Source organism: Haliotis rufescens, unplaced genomic scaffold (assembly GCF_023055435.1).
Source record: "Haliotis rufescens isolate VD_foot unplaced genomic scaffold, xgHalRufe1.0.p SCAF_3, whole genome shotgun sequence".
Classification (NCBI taxonomy): Eukaryota; Metazoa; Mollusca; class Gastropoda; order Lepetellida; family Haliotidae; genus Haliotis; species Haliotis rufescens.
This window is the reverse complement of record NW_025964001.1, coordinates 64,076,369-64,099,273: the sequence shown is the minus strand read 5'-3', so window position 1 is coordinate 64,099,273 and position 22,905 is coordinate 64,076,369. Positions and strand designations below refer to the sequence as shown.

General features: G+C 39.4%; 1 protein-coding gene across 1 annotated transcript in view; it reads right to left on the bottom strand.

The window, feature by feature from the left end:
• Window positions 1-22,905, bottom strand: part of LOC124132396 (polypeptide N-acetylgalactosaminyltransferase 2-like) — a 59,701-nt gene that overhangs the window by 14,016 nt on the left and 22,780 nt on the right. The window contains exons 2-8 of the mRNA XM_046496290.2: window positions 7,206-7,615; window positions 4,858-4,956; window positions 3,720-3,787; window positions 2,848-2,913; window positions 1,718-1,839; window positions 506-681; window positions 130-233 (exon numbers count right to left, since the gene is read on the bottom strand). Coding sequence (XP_046352246.1) covers window positions 130-233; window positions 506-681; window positions 1,718-1,839; window positions 2,848-2,913; window positions 3,720-3,787; window positions 4,858-4,956; window positions 7,206-7,615 — 1,045 coding nt within the window. The remainder of the gene's footprint in view (window positions 1-129; window positions 234-505; window positions 682-1,717; window positions 1,840-2,847; window positions 2,914-3,719; window positions 3,788-4,857; window positions 4,957-7,205; window positions 7,616-22,905) is intronic.

The window sequence follows — 22,905 nt, the reverse complement described above, 5'->3', positions numbered from 1 at the left end:
GACAATATCCATAATTCCTTGTTGTCTTTATGTTTTTCTCCGAGTGTCAACAAGGACACTTAATACGATATATTTAGGGTCAAGGGTGTCAAGTTAGGAATCCAACAAGACAGACCATCTGGGACTTACCGAGGTTCTCCCCGCCCCATACATCCATGTCCAAGTCATATTTTCCCAGTTCCTCAAACCATGACTTGTCTATGGCAAACAGTCCCCCAGCAATCAGTGGAGTCCTGCAATAAAACAGAGAAAATATGACATCATGAAAAACTACACCTGATTTTTCCATATGATTAAAATTAATCTGTTATGAAAAAATCAGGTGTCATTTAACTTCTTTTGTGTAATATTCATATCAGCAGCCATTGTGGCCATCCGATCCCCAATATAGGCTCCTGCTACAGGCAGAGGTACTCGGGACCTGTTCTGCCTCTTGGGGTGCTGTTGTAAGTGGGGTGCATGACCCTGCAATCGAGGGTAGGTATCAGTGTGCTCCTTGCGTTACCTAATGGCTGAGATGGGATCTCTAGTTCTCTTATTGCGTTCCTCTGCCGTCATGTAATCCCACTTGAACACCAGGTTCCAGTCAAAGCCACCCTTCAAGTCCGCCGAGGCTCCAATGTAGTCGAAGTTGTCCATACTGATGACGTCAATGATGGGGCTCACAACACGTGTGCGATCCTACAAAGGTAAAGTTCAAATGTTACTCACACGATTATATTAAAATGTCATTACCAATGAAGAAAGAGTTTATAACCCATTTGGAAAAAAAGGCAAACATCAATATCCTAAAGTCTGTCATTAAAATCAGGGATAAACATTCACAACTACTGAGTTGATGCCGGTCAGGCATAAACGGACACTAAGATCTGAGATCTTAATGTTACCCTGGCTGCATGTAAGTAAGTTGTTAATAATTTTAACATTTAAAACTTTAAAAAAATTAATTCAGAATTTAAGGTAATGCTTTTCTAACACGTTTCCGTATAATGGCGAAAAAAAGAGAATTCACCATCTCTCGAAATGGACATCTGGTTCTTAAACTGCCGTGCAGATTACGGTTGATTGCAGGATTTGCAAAGCATGTGTACCACCAACTCGGTGTCGACAGATATTTGCTAAATCTTTTCATGTATGTAATCAAGGTGCTCACGTGATTTGATACACTTCACAAAGTAAGACTAGTTTTATCACAATATAGAGTTTGATTATCAATCAGATTGTCTTGACAGGGCGCTACCATTTTGTTTAAGTGAGTGAGTGAGTATGGTTTTACGCCGCTTTTAGCAATATTCCAGCAATATCACGGCGGGGGACACCAGAAATGGGCTTAACACATTGTACCCATGTCGGGAATCGAACCCGGGTCTTCGGCTTGACGAGCGAACGCTTTAACCACTAGGCTACCCGACCGCCCCCATTTTGTTTAAAGCAAATGCAAGTGATGATTATGAAAGATGGAATCAATGGTCAATGGGAGAGACATAGAAGGGACATAACTTGTAAAAGCCACTAGTGGCGCTACGATCGAGCCCAGAAATTCCAGCCTAGTTCGGCAAGGGTGGAACTGGACTTTTAAAGTCAGTTATCTCCCTTGCCTCTGGAAGATGAGAATTCCCTGACATCATCATTATCTCCTTGTAATGGGACACACACACACACATCAGTGTGGCACACCTGTATTGTATTACACATGAAATAAAGACATCGACCTTACCTCTGCCACTCGGAGCAGAAGGGGTTCCAGCCAGAAGGCGTTACACTCGCAATGACTGTCCAAGAATGTCAAGATGGCACCCTTGGCTGCATCAGCGCCTCGCACTCGGGACCGGATCAAACCTGCATCACCAATCATGCATTGTATTTTGCAGGAATCTGCTATTAACAGTAAATTCAACCAATCCAAGTAAGTGAATGTTGTTTCACACCAATGGTATGATCACCAAACATAAACTGAACGTTGCGATGGATCTATTTGCTGAACAAAAGCTAACCTGCTGAACAAGTGAATTTACGCCAAGTCAGCAATATTCCAGATATATCAGAGAGATGCTGAGTATGGACAAGCAAAACCAGTGACTGACAGCATGAGCACAAACCATGCCATTGGGGCACAGTGACACACAATTACATTGTAACACTCTGTTCCTCATTTACTGCCAATACAGGTGAGGTGAAATGGAGTTTAACGTCGCGTCCAAGATTATTGCACTTATATAGCAACGTGCATGTACGTGTGTGTGTGTGTGTGTGTGTGTGTGTGTGTGTGTGTGTGTGTGTGTGTGTGTGTGTGTGTGTGTGTGTGTGTGTGTGTGTGTGTGTGTGGCTGCTTGTACTAGTCCGGACTGATGCTGATTTATAGTGCTAGCTCACTGAGATACCATGCCACAGTTTTAACATGAATACCCCACTCAGACACAGTATACTGACTCCGAGCCCACCAGTACTTGTTTTAGCCCCATAATGCCGAGCGCCAGACAGGGTAACAACAAGTACCATCATTTAACGTCTTTTGGTATGACGCGGTCGGGGATCGAACCCCGGAACTTCCGCTCTCCGGGCGGACGCTCTACCACTGGACCACGGAGGCGGTCACTGCCAATACAGATACACTATAGCAACATGAAAGAATTGGGTGTTCTTAACGTCCTGTGAGCAGCATATATATCAAGCTGGTGTGTTGGGACCAAGTCTGTCCGTCTAAACCAAAGTACAAGACTTACTATTGGGTCAATATTATAACCTGTCTACTGCCATGTAATCAACCAAGAAAAGAGTGAAAAGTTACAGGGGGAAAATATTACATAGCATCAAGATCTGTATCCCCTTAAGCATGTTAAGTCTTACCCTCTCGTTTCTTATTATGAATGACCTTGACCTTCTGAATGATAGCCAGTTCATCGCCATCAGAAGCTGCAGACGAAATGGGAAACAATAACACTTTAAGAGCATGGTTTCATAAGATTCAATAATCTTTAACCTTTAGCTGTCATTGTGACCATCCAATCAACATTTGAATCTGTCTTGGAAACAAACATGACTTACAAGTGTTGGGATCCATTTCAACAATTAAGATCAGCCAGTGAATTTAATCAACAGCTGAACGACTAATGTTCAGTAATAATTACCGTATTTGACGTAATAAGCACCCAGGGCGCTCTCAAAATTAGAAATAGGGGGCTCTTATTATAATGTTATTTTGGTGAAAAATACAGAGTTGAAAGATAAATTTCGTGGTTTATGCTGACAGCCTGAAATGTTTATGTACGACAGATATATTTTTCCAGAATCACATGCCCATAAATAAGGGTGCATATAACACATGAGTGCGTATTATACACGAATAAATAAGTCTTGTGTACATTGATCAATCGGAAGGGGTGCTAATTGGGATTGTTCACTAGCCAATATCTTAGCAAATGTTGCCGTGGGCGCTTATTAGAGCGGGGCGCTTATTACGTTGAATACGGTAAGTCTTCTTGTCAGGCAATGTTGAATAAATGGCATCAGGTCAAACAGCAATGGAAATGTGCTTCATCTAACTTCCATCCTAAAGTGCTTTTCAGAACCACTATAGACAGAACCACTAATCAATATTGAATTGAGATAATTTATTGCTCATTAGGACATCACTATGCAACATAAAATCAAGATACATACACAAATGACATTTCCTCTTCCACAAAGATCTTATTAGTGTCATTTACAAACATACTTACGATCATCACTGAAATCGTCAACCAGGATGATTTCTTCTATCAAGTGTGGGGGGCTCTTTCGGAAAACACTGAAAACGCAAGTAAACTTCTATCACCAGATTCAGAGGTGAGGTGAGGTGAGGTGAAATGGGGTTGAATGTGTTCAAGATTATTGCACTTACATAGCGACAGGCATGCACGTGTGTGTGTGTGTGTGTGTGTGTGTGTGTGTGTGTGTGTGTGTGTGTGTGTGTGTGTGTGTGTGTGTGTGTGTGTGTGTGTGTGTGTGTGTGTGTGTGTGGTGTGTGTGTGTGTGGCTGCTTGTACTAGTCCAGACTAATGCCGATTTTATAGTGCTTGCCCACTGAGATACCAATTCAACATGAATACCCCAGTCAGAAAGTGTATACTGGCTCCGAGCCGACCAGTCCTTGCTTTAGCCCCTTAATGCCAAGCGACAGACAGGGTAACAACAAGTACCATTTTAAAACATCTTTTGGTATGAAACGGCCAGGAATCAAACCCCGGACCTTCCGCTCTCTGGGAGGACGCTCTACCACTAGACCACAGAGGCGGTCCCAGAGTCAGAGAATCAATCGCACTGATCACTTGTCCATTGGTCTAGTTCATGTCCACATCAATCACAATGCTGTGCAGTGATAAGATCATAAATCATGTAAATATGCCTCATGTCAATATCGGTATCAGTTGGAAGCAGCTGTCAACCCATTGATGTAACACGACTCTAGGGCTGGGACATTTTTTTACCATAGCACTGGCAAAACGTATTTAGATACATGTATTAAACAATCTGGTCATGCATACACTGAAGTTGACTCAAGTTATATATCTTTATTCATAGATGTGAAAAGTCAGAAGAAATGGGTGCATAGTCAGAAAGAAATGCGAACATTTGTGACTTTTAGTGTAACCATAGAGTTTTTGATAATTTTTGTCATTAAGCAATATATCACTTGACTAGTGATAGTATTCCTGTGGGTACCCGGGTCCTACTAAGAACCCACCCGACCTGGGTACCCGAGTTACCCGTCCCAGCCCTACACGACTCTATCTGATCCGGGTTGTACAATCAGGGCCAATCAGGCCAGAAGAATGATTTGGTGACAACAATCAAAACACAAAGTGTACAACAAGCTACCTGACAATTGTGCGGAGTAGTGCCGATCGTGCCTCATTATGGAAAGTGATGATAACGGATGTTGTTGGTAAGTTCTGTCTCCATCCCATCTGTCGACATCTGAAACAAAGTGGGATGTTCTCATCATCTACACATGACAACAGCATCACTAAACAAGTAAATGGAGGAGGCGTTGCAGAGTACGTGGGATTCACTGCCATACAATCTCAAACATATATTAGACATTCCGGAATGTTCGTTTGTTAAGTTTTCCAAATTTTGATCGAGAACTGTGTCAACATATTTTTCAAGCGTCGTCTGAAATGGAAGTCGCCAGGTTGAAACGAGTGCCGTAAAGCTTGTGAAAGCTGCTTTCTAATTGGCTGATGTCGACTTCTTGTTAGTTATTTCAGTGCTCGGTCAAAGTCCTCGAAAGGTCGTTCTGACGTGACCCGTAATGGGATGTCCTCAGATCTTTGTTTAGCGGCAGCAAGAACTTAGATCAGATTTTAATGAGATTGACCCTGATCTCTTCTGATATTAAATATATCAACATTCATCGATAAAAGTAAAATACTCCTTGATAAGCCTTGGCATTTTAAACTTTTATTGACTCATTAAATATTGATATATTTGATATCAAGAGACACTCGGGTGACATTATCAGTATTTGAAAAGACTTTTGGGCTAGACACTGTGTATCGATGAATACTTGTGAATCAATAGTCACTTGTTTCTTCACACAAAATCAATATACATGATGTATTGTGGAAAAAAACGAATGTAATCTTTAATGAGCATTTAATCATATTATTCATAACTTGATACTATCACTATCTCTCCATGGAACCCATGTCAACTGTTCCTATCTTGACTTGTCATTGATGTATTAATATCAGGTCATGATCACTGATAGTTTGATCGATCGCTACACCCTCCGTCCATGGTCACCATGGTCTACAGATGAGAACAAACCTACATGCTGTTCCCACAATCTGTCGCACAGTTGTACAATCAATATGGGCTGACCAACTCATATTCAGAGGGGGGACGGTTTTTTACAATCAATATGGGCTGACCATTTCATATTCTGAGGGGGGGGGGGACGTTTATTTTGGTTTTTTTTGGTTAAAACAATAATCTGTTCCAAAAATGCTGGAATAAATCTGTTGTTCTCCAGTTGTAAACAAACAAACAAAATGGTAACTTGACATACTAGATGTTCTGAAAATGTGTTGTTGATCAAAAAGAAAATGGTTCGCACCTTTTTTCAGTGAAAGTGTTTTATGTCTTCAAGTACAGATTGATAACATTTTCTGTCTCAAACAAAAAATGTCTCCACTTAAAAAATTGAAGTCTCATAGCTGTGACAATGGTGACTGCACATTTACTGTTTCTTTGTCAGAAGAAAGAAAATCTGATTGGTTTCTTCAGCCACAAATCCTCAGTCTAGCATAAACCTTATCGTTACATTACTGACACATGATGGTCACAGATACTATTTTCTTGACAGTTCAATTTCATGGTGTTAACACGGTCACTTGATGTGCATATAATCATGGTAATCAGTGGACCCCTACAAACGATTACCTGGAAGTTAATCAACAAAACTACCAGCCCATGTTGACTTTGTAACTTGTTGAACTTGTTATGATGAAATAACATGATAAATAAATAATCAGTTTATGAGATCGCGATACACTTTAAATAGAACAGGAACTAATAGAGTTACCTCCCATAATGGCAGAAGTAACATAGCGCCACCTGTAAGCATGGCAGAAGATGAGGATGTGTTAGATGACAACGCCCCGACAAAACTGTTACGTTTAATAACCATCCCTTCATTTAAACCTGTTTTGTTCTTGTGGTTTTCTTGGTTAAAGGTTTGAGTGAGTTAGTGAGTGTGTTGGGTTTAACACCTCTTTTAACAGTATTACAGTTATATCACGGCGTGTCAGCTTAATGTGGGAGGAAAGCACGAAGTGATGCAGGTCTCAGACGTTTACCACTTCAGTCAAACCCACGAGCACGAGTATGGTGCTAACAAACCTAGAAACATAATCAGGGCGAACCGCGATTCGAACCCACAATCATACATTTCTGGCATGCCCAAGGGACGCAACTCTGCACAGCGAATCATGGCGCCTTAGACGACTGGGCCCCGTGCCCCCTTAAAGGTTTGATATAATAATTAATACATGTATGAAGAAAGAGGTTTTAGAGCCGTATTTCAGTGAATTTCATCATTTCTTATTATTTGACGTGGTGTATCGTGATACCAGTAGTATAGTCAGTCCGTATACCAGTCAATACTGAGCTCTAATATGGAAGTAACAGATCAGATAGGTCCCCAGTTCTACTGTACTCACAGCTGATGGCGTGTATCCGGGACATCACGGTTGGATTTAGTGTTGTCACTGGCGAGCTGGTTAAACTTGTTCCTTGCATAGTTGTCTTCCCCTGGCCGAACCCGCTTCTTATCTACATACGCCTTTTCGTCATACTCCTCCCAGGGCACATCGTTCGGACCATCCTCCAGATAGTCCTTCACTTTACTATGATCTATGGGTTTAGGCACTTTATGTCTTTTTTTTGGTTTTTGAGTAGGTATCAACTTTTCTTCGATTTTTTTCTTGTGCGTGTCATCTTTGGGCTGTTTAGGTGGTGTGATGATTTTTTCCTTTTTGGCCACCACAAGCGTGTCATCATTCACGATGACTGGACCGATCTCATTTGGGAAGACATTTTTGGGTAGGAGCTTATTTCCCTCACTTCCTGTCTGCAACACAAAAACAACTTTCGTTACACATAGATTCACTCCATGACAAGCAAATACACAATGCAAACAAGAAACAAATCAGCAGACTCTCAAAAGCCATTACCCCGATATTTGTCATTTTGATTTTTTAAATGCATCTTAAATGACAACTTATTGATATTTACATTTTTAGAAAAATGGTGCCTCAAACATTTGAAGCTCACCTACAATTTAAAAAATAATTGAAACAAGAAAAGGGCTTAATCACTATCCCTGCCATCAACATGGCCATAGAGTAATACTTTTTAACATAAAGTATATAGTAGCGAACAAAAACTATTAAAAAAAGGAGTCCTATGAAGGCTTAAGAAGAGATTGCTTTATGTCATCAGGAAAATGATTAAACGTGAAATTAATACACACAAAAGACCGTAACTCTGGGAAAAAATAATTTACAGCACCAATTGTCTTGACAGGTATCTCATAGATAAGCATGCAAGTTTGCTGTAAAGGCGACTTTGCTTGTTGTAAAAGGCAACTAACGGGATCGGGTGGTCAGTCTCGCTGACTTGGTTGATACATGTTATCGATCCCAATTGAGTGGATCGATGCTCATGATGTCAATCACTGGATTGTCTGGTCCAGACTCGATTATTTTACAGACCGCCGTCATATAGCTGGAATATTGCTGAGTGCGGTGTTAAACAACAAACAAACAAATCATTCATGTAACATCAGTAGTGTCTGAAAAAAAATGTCCCCATTGAAGTTGACCCCACTGCAAACACCATGCACGAAGTTGAAAAGCATCAGGTGTAAGGGCATAAACTCTGCAACAAGATAGTTTGCAGCACCTATCTTCGAACCTAGTCTTGACAAGTATCTCTTTGATAAGCTTGCAAAAGTTTCATTCATGTAACGTCAGCAGTTTCTGAGAACAGTTGTCCGTATTGCAGAAACCATACACTAAGTTGAAAAGCACCGAGCAAGGGCCATAACTCTGTAAAAAATGAATTGAAGACCCTAATTTTCGAACTCATTTGAGATCTTGACCAGTTATATCAGCGTGTAAATATCATTTCTCTAACTTAGATAGAGAAACATTTCCCCTTTGAGAAGCAGACGGACAGAAGATGGATGGATGAATGGACGAACAAACTCCGTTCCTATATCCCCGCCCACTTTGTGTCGGGGATAATAAACTTAGGTATTTTAGCAAGCTAAGCTATAAACATGATAAATAGTTTGAGCAAAGACAAGAAATGATTAAATGGTCTCCATTCATCAATAAAGATTTAATTTCAAGTTTATTTCAACATATCACAATTTAGTTTCTGGTGTTCATACACCCTGTAATAAATCACATATATTGACAGACCATCATGAATCCTGGCCATTGATCAGGGATAGTGGTGAACAGACCAGAAAAAACAAACTGAGCTGAACAGAGACAATGCTAAACAAATCACTGACCAAACGTCTTCTAAACCATACTGAGAACTGTGACTTGCCTTATCTGAATCATGCAGTACTTTGAATTCACCATGAGATACATCTCATCAAAATCATTCATGCAAATATCCCACAAAACATTAGAAAACAGAACTGCAGTTGATTTAGACCGTTTCCTAAGCCAGTCCCTACCATGAATCGTCAACTTCTGAGGCATCGATCACACTTAAACTACCATAACAGACTGATAAATGTTACGCAAAGTTTATGCATCACAGCTTAGCTGGAGTTTAGCTCGAGAACTATGCCTAGTCAGGCCAACATTATTTACAATCCAATTGAAAACAGTTCACCATGGAGTATGATCAATATGTTTATGAAAAACCAAATTATGAAATAAACATGACAAAATGACAAAAAGCATGTTTCCCAAATACAGATGCAATAATCACATCTAGTACACAAATACTGATGCATTAATAATATTTGGTACACAAATACTAATGCATTAATAATATTTGGTACACAAATACTAATGCATTAATAATATTTGGTACACAAATACTGATGCATTAATCATATTTGGTACAAAAATACAGATGCATTAATCATATTTGGTGCAATGTAGATTTGAAAGAAGGTGTTATTTTCAGACATTGTGTTATTACATCACATATTGGGAACATAATGGCACAATATGAAAGTGAAATAATAATATTCAACTAAACATGCTTCTCATGCATTCCAGACTGACGCCGAAATGTGCACATCCTTTGCTGCAGGTCGTTACTGTAAGTGGAAGCGTCCTGCATAACAACTTCAACCTTGACCCACTCCATCTTTTATGAGATCAGTTAATTTAAGTAAAGCTCTCAGACAATCCACTTGCCTCTTTGCAAGCAGCACTCTATTTTCACAAAATGGTCGGTGTAGTGATTTTTCTAAAAACTTGAGCCCGGCCTAGGTGGTAATGTTGATTGAAAAAATGATTTCTCTGGAAAATGTCAAAAGGGCAAATGCTGGGGCTGGCTAGAAAGGCTTGACATTCTATCAAGGCTAGTCAATCTCATCCCCTCCTTCCATGGACACCCTAGTTAAACAATATTTATTTCATTTTGCATATGGAAGATCGGTCAACAGGATAATGGAAGCGCATGTGAAATGTGGACATCATTCCTTAAAAACATATAGGCCAAAATGTGAATTTATACCAAATACTGGCCTTCAAAATACTTATGTACAATACCGTACCGAATGGAACCAAGTTCCATGAATCACAAGATATTGATTCGGTGTAATGTAAGTTCTTGAGAACAAGCCCACCCCTGTCTGTAAGAGGATGAAGAAAAGTGGGTGAAATTAAGTTGTGGGTCCTCGAGGTCTTGAGGTTCGCTGGACCATCATAATGTGAATCTGGGGAACCTACAATTGTATTAACCAAGTTAACATGAGGGTATGGGCCCCATTACGTTCAGGTTAATTTCAAACACTAAAGGGGGCCTATTCTGCCTGGGAATCCTTATGGAGTGACAACTGAAAAGTGTACTTTGGGGTATAAGTAGCTGAACAATGCCTGCTGACAGTATTAGACTTGACACAACTCAGGCCTACAAACTACGGAGCAACAATGCCTGCCGACAGTATTAGACTTGACACAACGCAGGCCTACAAACTACGGAGCAAGAATGACTGCCAACATTGACACAATGCAGGCCTACACGCTACGGCTCAAGAATGACTGCCAACATTGACACAATGCAGGCCTACAAGCTACGGCTCAAGAATGACTGCCAACATTGACACAATGCAGGCCTCCAAACTACAGAGCAAGAATGACTGCCAACAGACTTGACACAATGCAGACCTCCAAGCTACGGAGCAACAATGCCTGCCGACAGTATTAGACTTGACACAACGCAGGCCTACAAACTACGGAGCAAGAATGACTGCCAACATTGACACAATGCAGGCCTACAAGCTACGGCTCAAGAATGACTGCCAACATTGACACAATGCAGGCCTCCAAGCTACGGAGCAAGAATGACTGCCAACAGACTTGACACAATGCAGACCTCCAAGCTACAGAGAAACAATGACTGCCAACATTGACACAATGCAGGCCTACAAGCTACGGCTCAAGAATGACTGCCAACATTGACACAATGCAGGCCTCCAAGCTACGGAGCAACAATGACTGCCAACAGACTTGACACAATGCAGACCTCCAAGGTACGGAGAAACAATGACTGCCAACAGTATTAGACTTGACTAAAAGCAGGCCTCCAAACTACGGAGCAACAATAACTGCCAACAAAATTAGATTTGACACAATGCAGGCCTCCAAGCTACGGAGCAACAATGACTGCCAACAGTATTAGACTTGACTAAAAGCAGGCCTCCAAACTACGGAGCAACAATGACTGCCAACAGTATTAGACTCGAATAAAAGCAGGCCTCCAAACTACGGAGCAACAATGACTGCCAACAGTATTAGACTCGACTAAAAGCAGGCCTCCAAACTACGGAGCAACAATGACTGCCAACAGTATTAGACTCGACTAAAAGCAGGCCTCCAAACTACGGAGCAACAATGACTGCCAACAGTATTAGACTCGACTAAAAGCAGGCCTCCAAACTAAGGAGCAACAATGACTGCCAACAGTATTAGACTCGACTAAAAGCAGGCCTCCAAACTACGGAGCAACAATGACTGCCAACAGTATTAGACTTGACACAATGTAGGCCATCATAATACAGAGCAACAATGACACAATCACAATACAATAAGTGCACCCAGGGAGCAAACAGGATATATCAGGATATTCATACATCCAAGCTTCACCAGGAACAGTCTTATAATTAATGGGAAGCATGTTTGCATGCAGCTGTTTTTCTTACTCTGACACACCCATCCATCCTACCTTCATCTAATCCCCAAAGTCACTACTTCGCCTTACACATTCATTCTCCAAACAAAAGCCTGTCAAAACTACTTTTTTGTAGAATGAGACAAACATAGCTGGAGCAAAGTAACGCATCAATAAAAGTCAGTGTTTCTAATAACGTAAGCATCTGACTGCGACTTTTCTTAAGATTTCCGTGAAATCTCCTCTGAGGAATTAGCAGTGACTGAGTCCTGCAGTGCTGAGACCATTTGCTGGCAGACTCAGCACTGTGATTGATGAAAGTATTTGCAAACACATCAATCTGCTTGGCAATTTTTCCTCACCTCCATTAAACTAGCTTTGGCCATTTCAGGACAAATTAATCTGAAACAACTCCTCTCTCAAACTCTCTATGACCTTCTCAAAGAAATGGTTTTATTGGTAAATGCCATTTGCAGTCTTCGAGAGAGAACAGAAGTAAAAATGGGCTGAAGTGATTGAGGAGATGGCGGCTGGAGATTTCTGTTGCATTTCTGCAACCTGGGTCTTTACTACCAGAACGGCAAGATCTGTGATGAAATATCTCGAGTGACCAAAGGACATTAGCCTTTGTCCAGACCTTTACCGTTACCATGGTTACTATAGAACGTAAGTAAGTTTCTCCTTTGCTACCTGGTTCCAGCATGCATTAAGTGAGGATGGCGAGGGATTGAAACTTTGAACAGTAGTTAAGACGCACAATGGCAATTCAGCTTGATTTGAAAACTTCCAGTAATGTACTTCCAAAATGTTTGTGATTTGGTGAGTGAGTAGAGCGTTATGCAGCCTATAGCAGTTGTCCTGCCACACTGCAGCAGGAGACATTGGGCTGTAACTACACTGAACCCATGTGGGGAATCAAACCCAGGCCTTCAAACCGTGTAAATGCTCTCAAAACATTAACAAATTACATAAAAAAACTATCAGCTATTCTTGGCATGTCTGAGGGATGGAACTCTGCAGAGCATAAGCCTATCAGGTCATCCATCAGGTTTTACCGAAATAGTTAAATCCTTCATTGGACACGAATTTCTGGGCTCGATTGCAGCACCACCAGTGGCTATTACGAGTTGTGTCCCTTCTATGTCCCTCCTTTTGACCAATCAGATTCCACCTCTCATATCACTTGCATTTGCTTCAAACAAAATGGCGGCGCCCCATCAAGACAATCTGATAGTTAATCAAAATCCATAAAGTAATGAAAAGGGTCTTACTTCATCAAATCACGTGAGCGCCTTGATTATAAACATGAAAAGATTTGGAAAATGTCTGTTGACACCTTGCTGGCAGCACACAAGCTTTGCAAATCCTGCATTCGACCGAATTCTACACAGCAGTTTACAAACCGGATGTCGATTTTGTTATGCGATTTTGATTGGACTATGCATAGACTCGTTAGTCCAGCCAAAATATAACTCCATAATTCCAGCCTAGTTCAGCAAGGTGAGGTGAGGTGATATTGGGTTTAACGTTGCGTCCAAGATTATTGCACTTATATAGTGACGTGCATGCACGTGTGTGTGTGTGTGTTTGTTGCTGCTTGTACTAGTCCGGACTGATGCTCTACCACAAGACCACGGAGGTGGCGAAGTTCAGCAAGGGTGGAAGCTGGACACTTATAGTCAGTTAACTCCCTTGACTCGGGCAGATGTATCCTGCACACTCTTTGCCAACTCAGTGTGGGATGTGAGTGGTGGTAGTCATACAGTGAGTGAGTTGGGTTTTTCACTGATTTAGCAATATTCCAGCAATATCTCTGCACTTTATCGCGAGGCTACCCCACCACCCTTGGTCATACAAAGTCAAACTTCTTTATCATGAATCATTTCAAGTTTGGACATAACTCTGTGATATCTTAATAAACAAAGATAGGAAATACGTCAAAGTATATGCCACAATCACCTTCTTATAGTAACCATAGATCTGAATGACAATGTGTTTCAAAATCAGAAGTCTTATGAAATACAAAGAAATATATAGGTTGTTTGAATATGGTCCAACCTGGTGATTGTCTCCACAACACTATTGAATCCAGTATGCTTTGTTTGTTTGTTTGTTTGTTTGTTGTTGAACACAGCACTCTCAATATTCAAGCTACATGACGGCGGTCTGCAAATAATCAAGTCTGGACCAATCCAGTGATTGATATTATGAGCATCGATCCACGTAGTTGGGATACGATGACATGCATCAACCAAGTCAGCGAGTCTGACCACCCGATCCTGTTAGTCGCCTCTTGCGAAAAGCATAGTCACCTGTTCGTCAAGCATGGGTTGCTGAAGACCTATTCTTACCCGGATCTTCATGGGTTGAACCACTATGCATTATGATAAAACACAAATACCACTTATTAATTTTATTATGCAATCTCTCTTCACATGGCAGGCTATTAAAGAACATAAAGTGCGAGCCTCCTTGTCTCGTCAGTTCATGTCATGCATGGCTGGATCTGTACCTGATGTATCAGTAGAGCCAGGGGTGTTTATATACACATCCATTCATGCACGTAACACACCCAGTCATATGTCCATACACCATCCGTATCTCAATACCTGTATAGCACTTCATGAAATACTCACATCCCTGTCAGTTCTGGGGCTGTGATGACAACACTATGAGGCGAATACGATATGTATCATGAATATAGGGTTATGAATACGAATATTTATTCACAAATACAATAACAAATCAGCAGTTAATGTATTATTCATTATATTCAGTGAAACAATAACAAAATATATCATTTGACATGGTTTGACCATGTTGACAGTGTTAATTATTTTTACATTTATGTACAGCACTTATCCAGGTACTAGAATCTGCTCCATTGTGACAATGACCAGTGGCCACTTTACTGTCAAACTAAAAACATAAGCGTTTTGTCTTTGAAAAAATCTATGTGTGTATATAATGGATATTTTTATGTACAGGTAATGTAAATGCACATGACTACATATTCATGGTTGCAAAAAATACAGTGATTGCTCGCTACAATGCTACCTTTGGGGTTCAAATAATTGATGAGCGTTATAGACAATCAGCCGTTTAACGAGGTGGAGTTTTACATGACCAGCATAACAGACTAGTACTGCATGACCTGTACATGTTCCATTTCCACATCTCGCGTTGATGAATAACAGACGGGTTCAAGTAAATTTTGGGGGTAAATATTCGTCTTTAGTGACCACTGTGATGTTTCGGTATAAATCCTTAGACCCTTGTCAAGCAAGGCTTACTTGCTTGATAATCATGATAATGGTATAAGGATCTATACCGAAACATTGCCTTTACGGTAAATTAAGAAATTGTTATCCATATATAATCTCTCCTTTGTCATTCATCAACTTCAAAGTAATGCCTATCAAACAATTCAAATATTGAATGGTATTTGAGTAATTCTCTGGAATATTTTAAAATATTATGGAAAACAAAACAATTCAAAATTTTCATAAATCCCTAGTAAGCAAAGCACAAGTTTAGCATATGCCTGACAGGTATGTTAAGTTTTGTAATAAAGTATCAAATGGTTTCAGAGGTATGACTGATGGAAGGATGGACACCACCCACTCCTATCCCTTTGCGCTTCCATGTTTATGGCTGGGATAACAACAGGCTTCACATGTTCCAATGACATAAGTGCTAACTGATGCCAAGCTGTGTCCGTGTTAATGATAGATCTATACATTAAAATCACACTCGTGAGTCCATACCACACAATGTTCATTAAAAACAACAACAGTTAGGCGTCAGTTTCACTAGAGCTCTACAAACAGCTGGGAGTCAAATTAACTCCCGAGGTGTTGTCATGAAGCCAGCTGAGCTGTTGATTAATGCCGCCAACTTTCGACTCATTGCCTCTGATCTTGTCGGCACAGATCGAAGACACTTGGACAATTGATGGAAAGGAGGACCCGTGTTCCCTCGAACAATCTCAAACAGTGGCCAATTATTGAAAATCAAAGTTTTCACTCTTGTTGCCATGTGAGGGTTTCACTTCTCAGGATTTGCTTCCATAGTAACCATAGTAACCTTTTGATGATTTTAATTAAAGGCAGTTGGGGATATCTGGTCTTGAGAAAAGCTGTCACTGTTAAAAACTCAGGTTAGTTCAAGTATAATCTCTTTCTCAACAATGTTGAAAGAACCAACTTTAGGAATTACTTTTTCATTCTCAACTACGTGTTCAGTTCTGTTGGGTGATATACCCAATACTATGGTTACAAGACAAGCAGATTTCCAACAATGTCCAATATTGCTAAACATTGCTAAGACAAAAACAATACCGGTACACCAATTTCAACCGGTGATGGATCTAGGAGTTGGATGATCGGGGTCATTTGGGACCTTGTGTTAAAAAACTAGTCAAACACATGAAACACAAAACGAAAGAATGTTTTCATCATGTTCATATGGTAGCCTTCTTTTTAACAAAGTCTTGGAGTACAATAAAGAACAAACAAATACTCTAATATTGGTTGACTTTTCATTTGTGTTATTTAAAACAATTTTTTACAGACATGACTATCAAGATGGAGTTGCAAGTTCACCTTTGAAATACCAACTGAAACATGACATGGTGACGGAAATATTAACACTTCTTAAACTTTATTTTTAAAATATTATTTAAACAATTCATTAAAAACTTAATTAAGATCTTTTTTAATAACACATTCATAATGTCCAGATTAAGCACAGAGTAACCAAAAATTGTGGCAAGTTTCCGCAATTGTAAGATTTCACAATATAAACTTACCTATTCCTTGTATTTTCACAATTTACAAAATCGGAAACGTATTACAAAAAGAAATCTAAATAATATCAATTATCACCTTTTTCCTGATAACAGTGGCTAATTTGCTCAGTAACATGAGAAAAAAATGGGAAATACCTTTGTTTTTTAAACCTAAAATGTATGACTAACACGTGTGAAGATTCCTTTGATGTTTGGTATCATTCAAAAGCTCGGAACATCCATATATATTACAATAAGCTTGCCAGGGGTATATTCATAGTCACAGAGTCATAACTGGATAGAAATTGGTTTCTAATGAAGCTTTATTGCAGTAATCTGCTACAAGGATCGTGATTGGTCAAATTCAAGGACGTGACCTAAGACAGCCAATCAAATTACAGCAATGGATACCGTCTTTGTGTATGATAATTTTCAGATTTTAATGAAAGATTTTGGTTAAATCGTGTTATTCTGAAATCGCGACCCATGTTAAAACCATGGAACTTTGTGGACACATCATGCTAGGTTACAAACTGTGACAAAGATTTCTTATGTATATATTTTTGCAATAAACATCTTTGTTTATTATAGTTTGCTTTTTGACTTCTATGACAAGGACCTGTTGTCAAAGCATGTAAGACAGAATTTCTTTTTCAATAGCATTACGGGAAATAGTTCAAAAAGTAAATCCATCAATAAAATAATTGAAAAGAAATACATGTTTTCAGACATTGTGACAGATTTAATAAATAAATGATAAGACAGGCAGGTTAATAAAAATATATATTATTTTGATGTGGCCACAGGGTTTTGCATTTACTGGAAAGTGGTGTCAGGGGACTGATGACTTCGAGGCTGGTATACACAAGTGAGGGGAAGTATAGAGAAGCACTCTTACACTCAGAAAGTATGAGCAATCACTTCATATTTACGGGGATGTATGGGGGTTTACGGGGATTAATGGGGTAAGCATGGGGCCCGTGGGAGTGAAATTTATAGGAAATTTCAGATTTCTGTGCACCAGTGCCGCAAGGGCACGCTCTAGATCCATTACTGTTCAACACATATTTTGTATACTTATTATGTTCCATAAATAGAAAAGAAGAATTCTTGCTCTTACCATTCCAAGTGGAATCTGGTCCTCAAGAATGAGTGAGTTAAAATTTGAAATTGCATCCACCATATTGGCACCCATTGCCCCCAAATTGTGTACACCAGCCCAAACTTGGCCCCAAGTATTAACTCCACTAGATTTTGATGATAATATGGACCATCATAACTCAGGTTCCTGGACCAATCCGAATTTCAAACTGACAAAAGTCCCAGACTGATATCGTGACCATAACTCTTCAAAACAGCCACTTCAGAAGACTTTAATAATTCAACCCTTAAACCATGATAACTGTCAAACCGGATGTCCTAAGGAAGAAATCCTAAAACCTTCCTTAATAAAATATCACCTAGAGGTTTTGACAGCTCCCCCAAGGGAGCATGCTATTGCATAAGCTGGTGCCAGACAAAAACCATCAATTACACTGTAGTCGTGAGTCAGACATCTTGTTTATTGATGGAATCTTCCAAAGTGATTAAACGCTTGTTAGTGGTAGTCACGTTGACACGCAAAAGGGATCTATGATCTAACATGAAATTAGATCACTGAAGAAATCATGTCTGTCTTAATGAGAAAATCAATACTGAGTTCATCCCCCAATATTTACCACTGAAAACAAAGACAAGATCAGAGACCCTTCAGACTGCACACAGGAATATCTTCATCAATCCACGAAAGCCGTTTTATGTATGTCTTTTGGTGATAACACATCTTGGCAGCGAGAAACAGGAAATGAGAGGCTTCCTGGGAATTGTGTTTTTTTTGGCTATACTATTTAGATAGATATTGACATTATGGCAGACTGGTTTGGTATCCACGACTTCAACCTCTAATTTCGAACACTGAGTGAATATTTACGTGAGTGAGTTGTATTTAACACAGCTGTAAAATTAACCCTGCAGTTTCATCATGTCTGTCCATCAGCTTAATATGACACTGGCTACAGACGTTTAGCACCCTGACACAGACACATTACTAACAAATGAAATATCATTATTGGGAGAATCTAGAAAACAAGCCAGAAGCACGGGGGCCTGCTTGCACAAAGTGATCTTAGCACTATTGTAAGCCTATGTTAAAGTATGGCAGTTATGATCATCTTAGCGCTAAGATCGCTTTATGCAAGTGGGCCCAGATCCTGTACGGTCGTTGGACGCAACTCTATTTGCCCAATGTTCAAGTTAGCTTGTATAAATATATATACTACTCAAACATCAGAGCTCCAGATAACTTTTTGAGCAATTGAGTTTTTACTCTTGGGTTTCAATTTTAATTGGGTTATTACAATTTTTCATTGGGTAACCAATATTTTTTCACTCATCTATTCATCACTCTATTGGGTTTTCCCCAAAATCAGTGAACATTTTAAGATTTTAAAAAAATGAAGTAATGTTTAAATGTATATAACTGTTCTAAATATATAGGCTTGACTCGGAAAGTAAATTAGCTTGTAATTGTCTTTCGGAAATTAGGTCCTTTGTACATGACATGTTGTACGCATGCTGAAAAAGCTTCATTGGATATTTACGCGAGCTGTTTTTATACATTTGAGTTTTCATTTAACATGTTTAATGGATGCGTTTCTGTATGCAAGTTAATTAAAAGTAATTGGGTTTTGAATATTTTGGGGGGTATTTTACGCAAATACGCTGCTTATCTGTAGCTCTGAACAAGTTAAAGGACACCCACCATCCCTGACAGATATACTATAGTCACTGATGAACAAATCAGGTGTTCTTAACTTGTTTTGAGTAGCATACATGTAAATATTTATGCATATGTTTATAAGTTGTGAAATGCATTGGTTCTATCTTTATGATGTTGATGTTGTCATTTTGGCCTTTTTATCAAACTCAGACAATATTTTGTTCATTGGATTCATTGGTCTTCAGCAACCCAAGCTTGCCTTGAGAGGTGACTAACGGGATCGGGTGGTCAGGCTTACTAACTTGGATGATGCATGTCATCGTATCCCAATTGCAAGGATCAATGCGCATGATGTCAATCACTGGACTGTTTGGTCCTGACTCGATTATTTACAGACCGCTATCAAATAGTTGGAATATTGCTGAGTGCGGCATTAAACAACAAACACAGGTCACAGAGTGCTTCTCACATTGTACCCATGATGGGAATCAAAGCCAGGTCTTAGATGTTATGAGCCAACGCTTTAACAACAAGCCTACAACTGTCCCAAACCAAAATCATCTGATACTAAAAATCTAACACAATGTCACTGCTGAAACATTCAAATTCTTAACACTCTTAATGCCGAGGTGGTAAGATAACGTTTGTGAACGTCCATCACAGTCACAAGGCGAAGAAACATAAAAATATTTCTAATACTCTATGGGTATCAATAATACCTGAAAGCTTTAGCCATAACTAATGAATATAATACCCACTGATGCCATTAGACTTTCCAAAATGTCAAAGACTCAAACTGCTATCTAAATTCCGGTATAAGTGAGACACTTTGGCATTTAGGGGCCTGTGAGGTCAAATAGGTACCGAAGAAAATATCAGTAGCAGCATAAATTAATCTGTATCAATCCCACAAATTGCAAACTCTCGCATAAAGCAATTTAGCACAGGTCAACCAATCCATAAACACAGGAATGACAGATTAATAAATGATCGGGAAATGCCAGGAGATGCTTCCCCAATAAAATCAAAAGAAAGTCTCTAATTTTCGAGTAATGCTGAACTTGCTTCATGGCACTGATTTATTAGGCTTCTGTCCTAAAGCCGTGCTGGACAATAATGATGGCCAGGTTTTCACCTCCAGAAATGCCAAAGGATCATCCAAGCCCCAAATCAGGAGCCCAATCGAATCCCTTATATTGTAGATCCTAACAGGAACAGGATTTATTTCAGTTTGAAAACATATAAATATGATTACGAGTTGATTTCATCGACAGGACAATCAAGTGGTGGTAGTTTATGACTTGCATTGTCGATTATTCACCGACGGCCTTCTCTGGAAAAATGTCCACGCTCAATTCCAGCCCGAGCAGACGGGCAAACAAACATACACGTACACGCGCAGGCCATTCTCATTTGTTTAATGGAACCAAGATTTTTAGACTGCAACATCAATAGCAATATTTCTAAATGTTCACATAAAGAATGAAGTTTATTCTATGGGAATAACGTGATGGCAGCAATTATGATAACGTCCTGCGCTCACAAGTGACCTGCCAGGGTCACATTTGTTGCCCTATTCTTGTTTACCTCTGAACAAGGACCGTCAAGGAGTATTATCATTATGATTTGATTTTAGCGTAAAACAGAAATTCTTTAAATATGAAAATTAATAACCAACAATTTATTTCTGGGAATTTGGTTAAAAAATATCTTAATCGTAATTCTTGAAAAAACAACTGTTCTCACCATCGTCATGTTTAGTACGGATTCTTCGCCTAAAAAAATGCTTTTTCATCGAGCAATTGTTTCTTGTGCAATGGACTAGTCACGTTACCTCTGGTAAAAAAAAAAAATTAATATTAAACACAATATTTGTTTAAAATTGAAGTCATATTGTTAGATACATATACAAGATATACTTCACTCCAAAATAAATACGAGAAATACATGCCCCACTTCCAAAGCAATATAGTTTGTAATACGAGTATATGTTTACACTACCATCAAATCAAAGTTGAATGACATCTGTACTGAGTGTCCATTAGGTTCCAGATGTGTGAATTAATATCAATCCATATGAAGAACTGGTTATAATTAAACTCAGCCAACAGGATCCTTGATGAAGACATCGCCGTTGACAACAGATAAGGGGGCCCTTGCAAGACCATCATTGCTACATCGTATGGAGAATTGTAGCTTCGGCTCTGTGAGGTGAGGCTCTGTGAGGTTAGGTGAGGTGAGGCTCTGTGAGGCTCTGTGAGGTTAGGTGAGGCTCTGTGAGGTCGGTTTTTAACGCCGCTTTTAACAGTATTCCAGTTATATCACGGCGTGTCAGCTTAATGTGGGAGAAACATAATCGGACGAACCGGGATTCGAACCCACAATTATAGGTTTCTGGCATGCCCAAAGAACGCAACTCTGCACAGCGAATCGTGGCGCCTTAGATGACTTGTATCCCCGAGGTGAGGTGAGGTGAGGTGAGGTGAGGTGAGGTGAGGTTTGGTTTAACACTGTGTTCCAGATTATTGCACTCATATATCCAAAAGATTCCATATCTATCATCAATCAAGTAAACATTACTAAACTTTCTCAATGTTCATGAGCATGTCGACCTTGTTTTCAAAGTATTGATTATGAGTTTCATTAAAGGTTTGTTAATAGAGAATCTCACCTGAGTGTTTTTTTATATCAAATACCGGTATATCAACACGAGTTGTTAAAAGTGGAAAAACTTAGAGGCTTGCTACTCAAGCTGTTAGCTTTACTTTTTACACTTAAGACACTGCTTATTATTGTCTACAAACTGAAAAAGTTGGAAGAATGATGTTGGATGATAAATAAAATCTTTTGATATCCAACATCATTCTTCCAAATTTTTCTGTTTGTAGACAGTACTGCTCACAGCTTCAGTAGCAGAGCCATTAGTGATGTCATTTGATTGTGACCATGTGATGTCATTTGATTGTGACCATGTGATGTCATTTGATATCAAAAGACACTCGGGTGATATTCTCTATATATAACAAGACACTCGGGTGATATTCTCTATACATAACAAGACACTCGGGTGATATTCTCTATATATCACAAGACACTCGGGTAATATTCTCTATATATCACAAGACACTCAGGTGATATTCTCTATATATCACAAGACACTCGGGGGATATTCTCTATTTCTCCAAATTAATGTATAACATATTTACAGGCAATGGATCGTACAAATATTCAGTGGCCCATTTCTATCGGTACTCACTGAAGACTGGTCCTCCTGTCAAATACTGTAAAAAAATATTTGTTTCAGGGATACCAAGTATTGGAGAGACCGCCATTTTTATGCCTTGGATTTTGATCTCAAAAACTTTACCCATACCCTGAAACCATCAAAGAAGTCACAATGCCAGCAAATTTGACTTCAGGAATTTGTGTTAACCACAAAAATAAC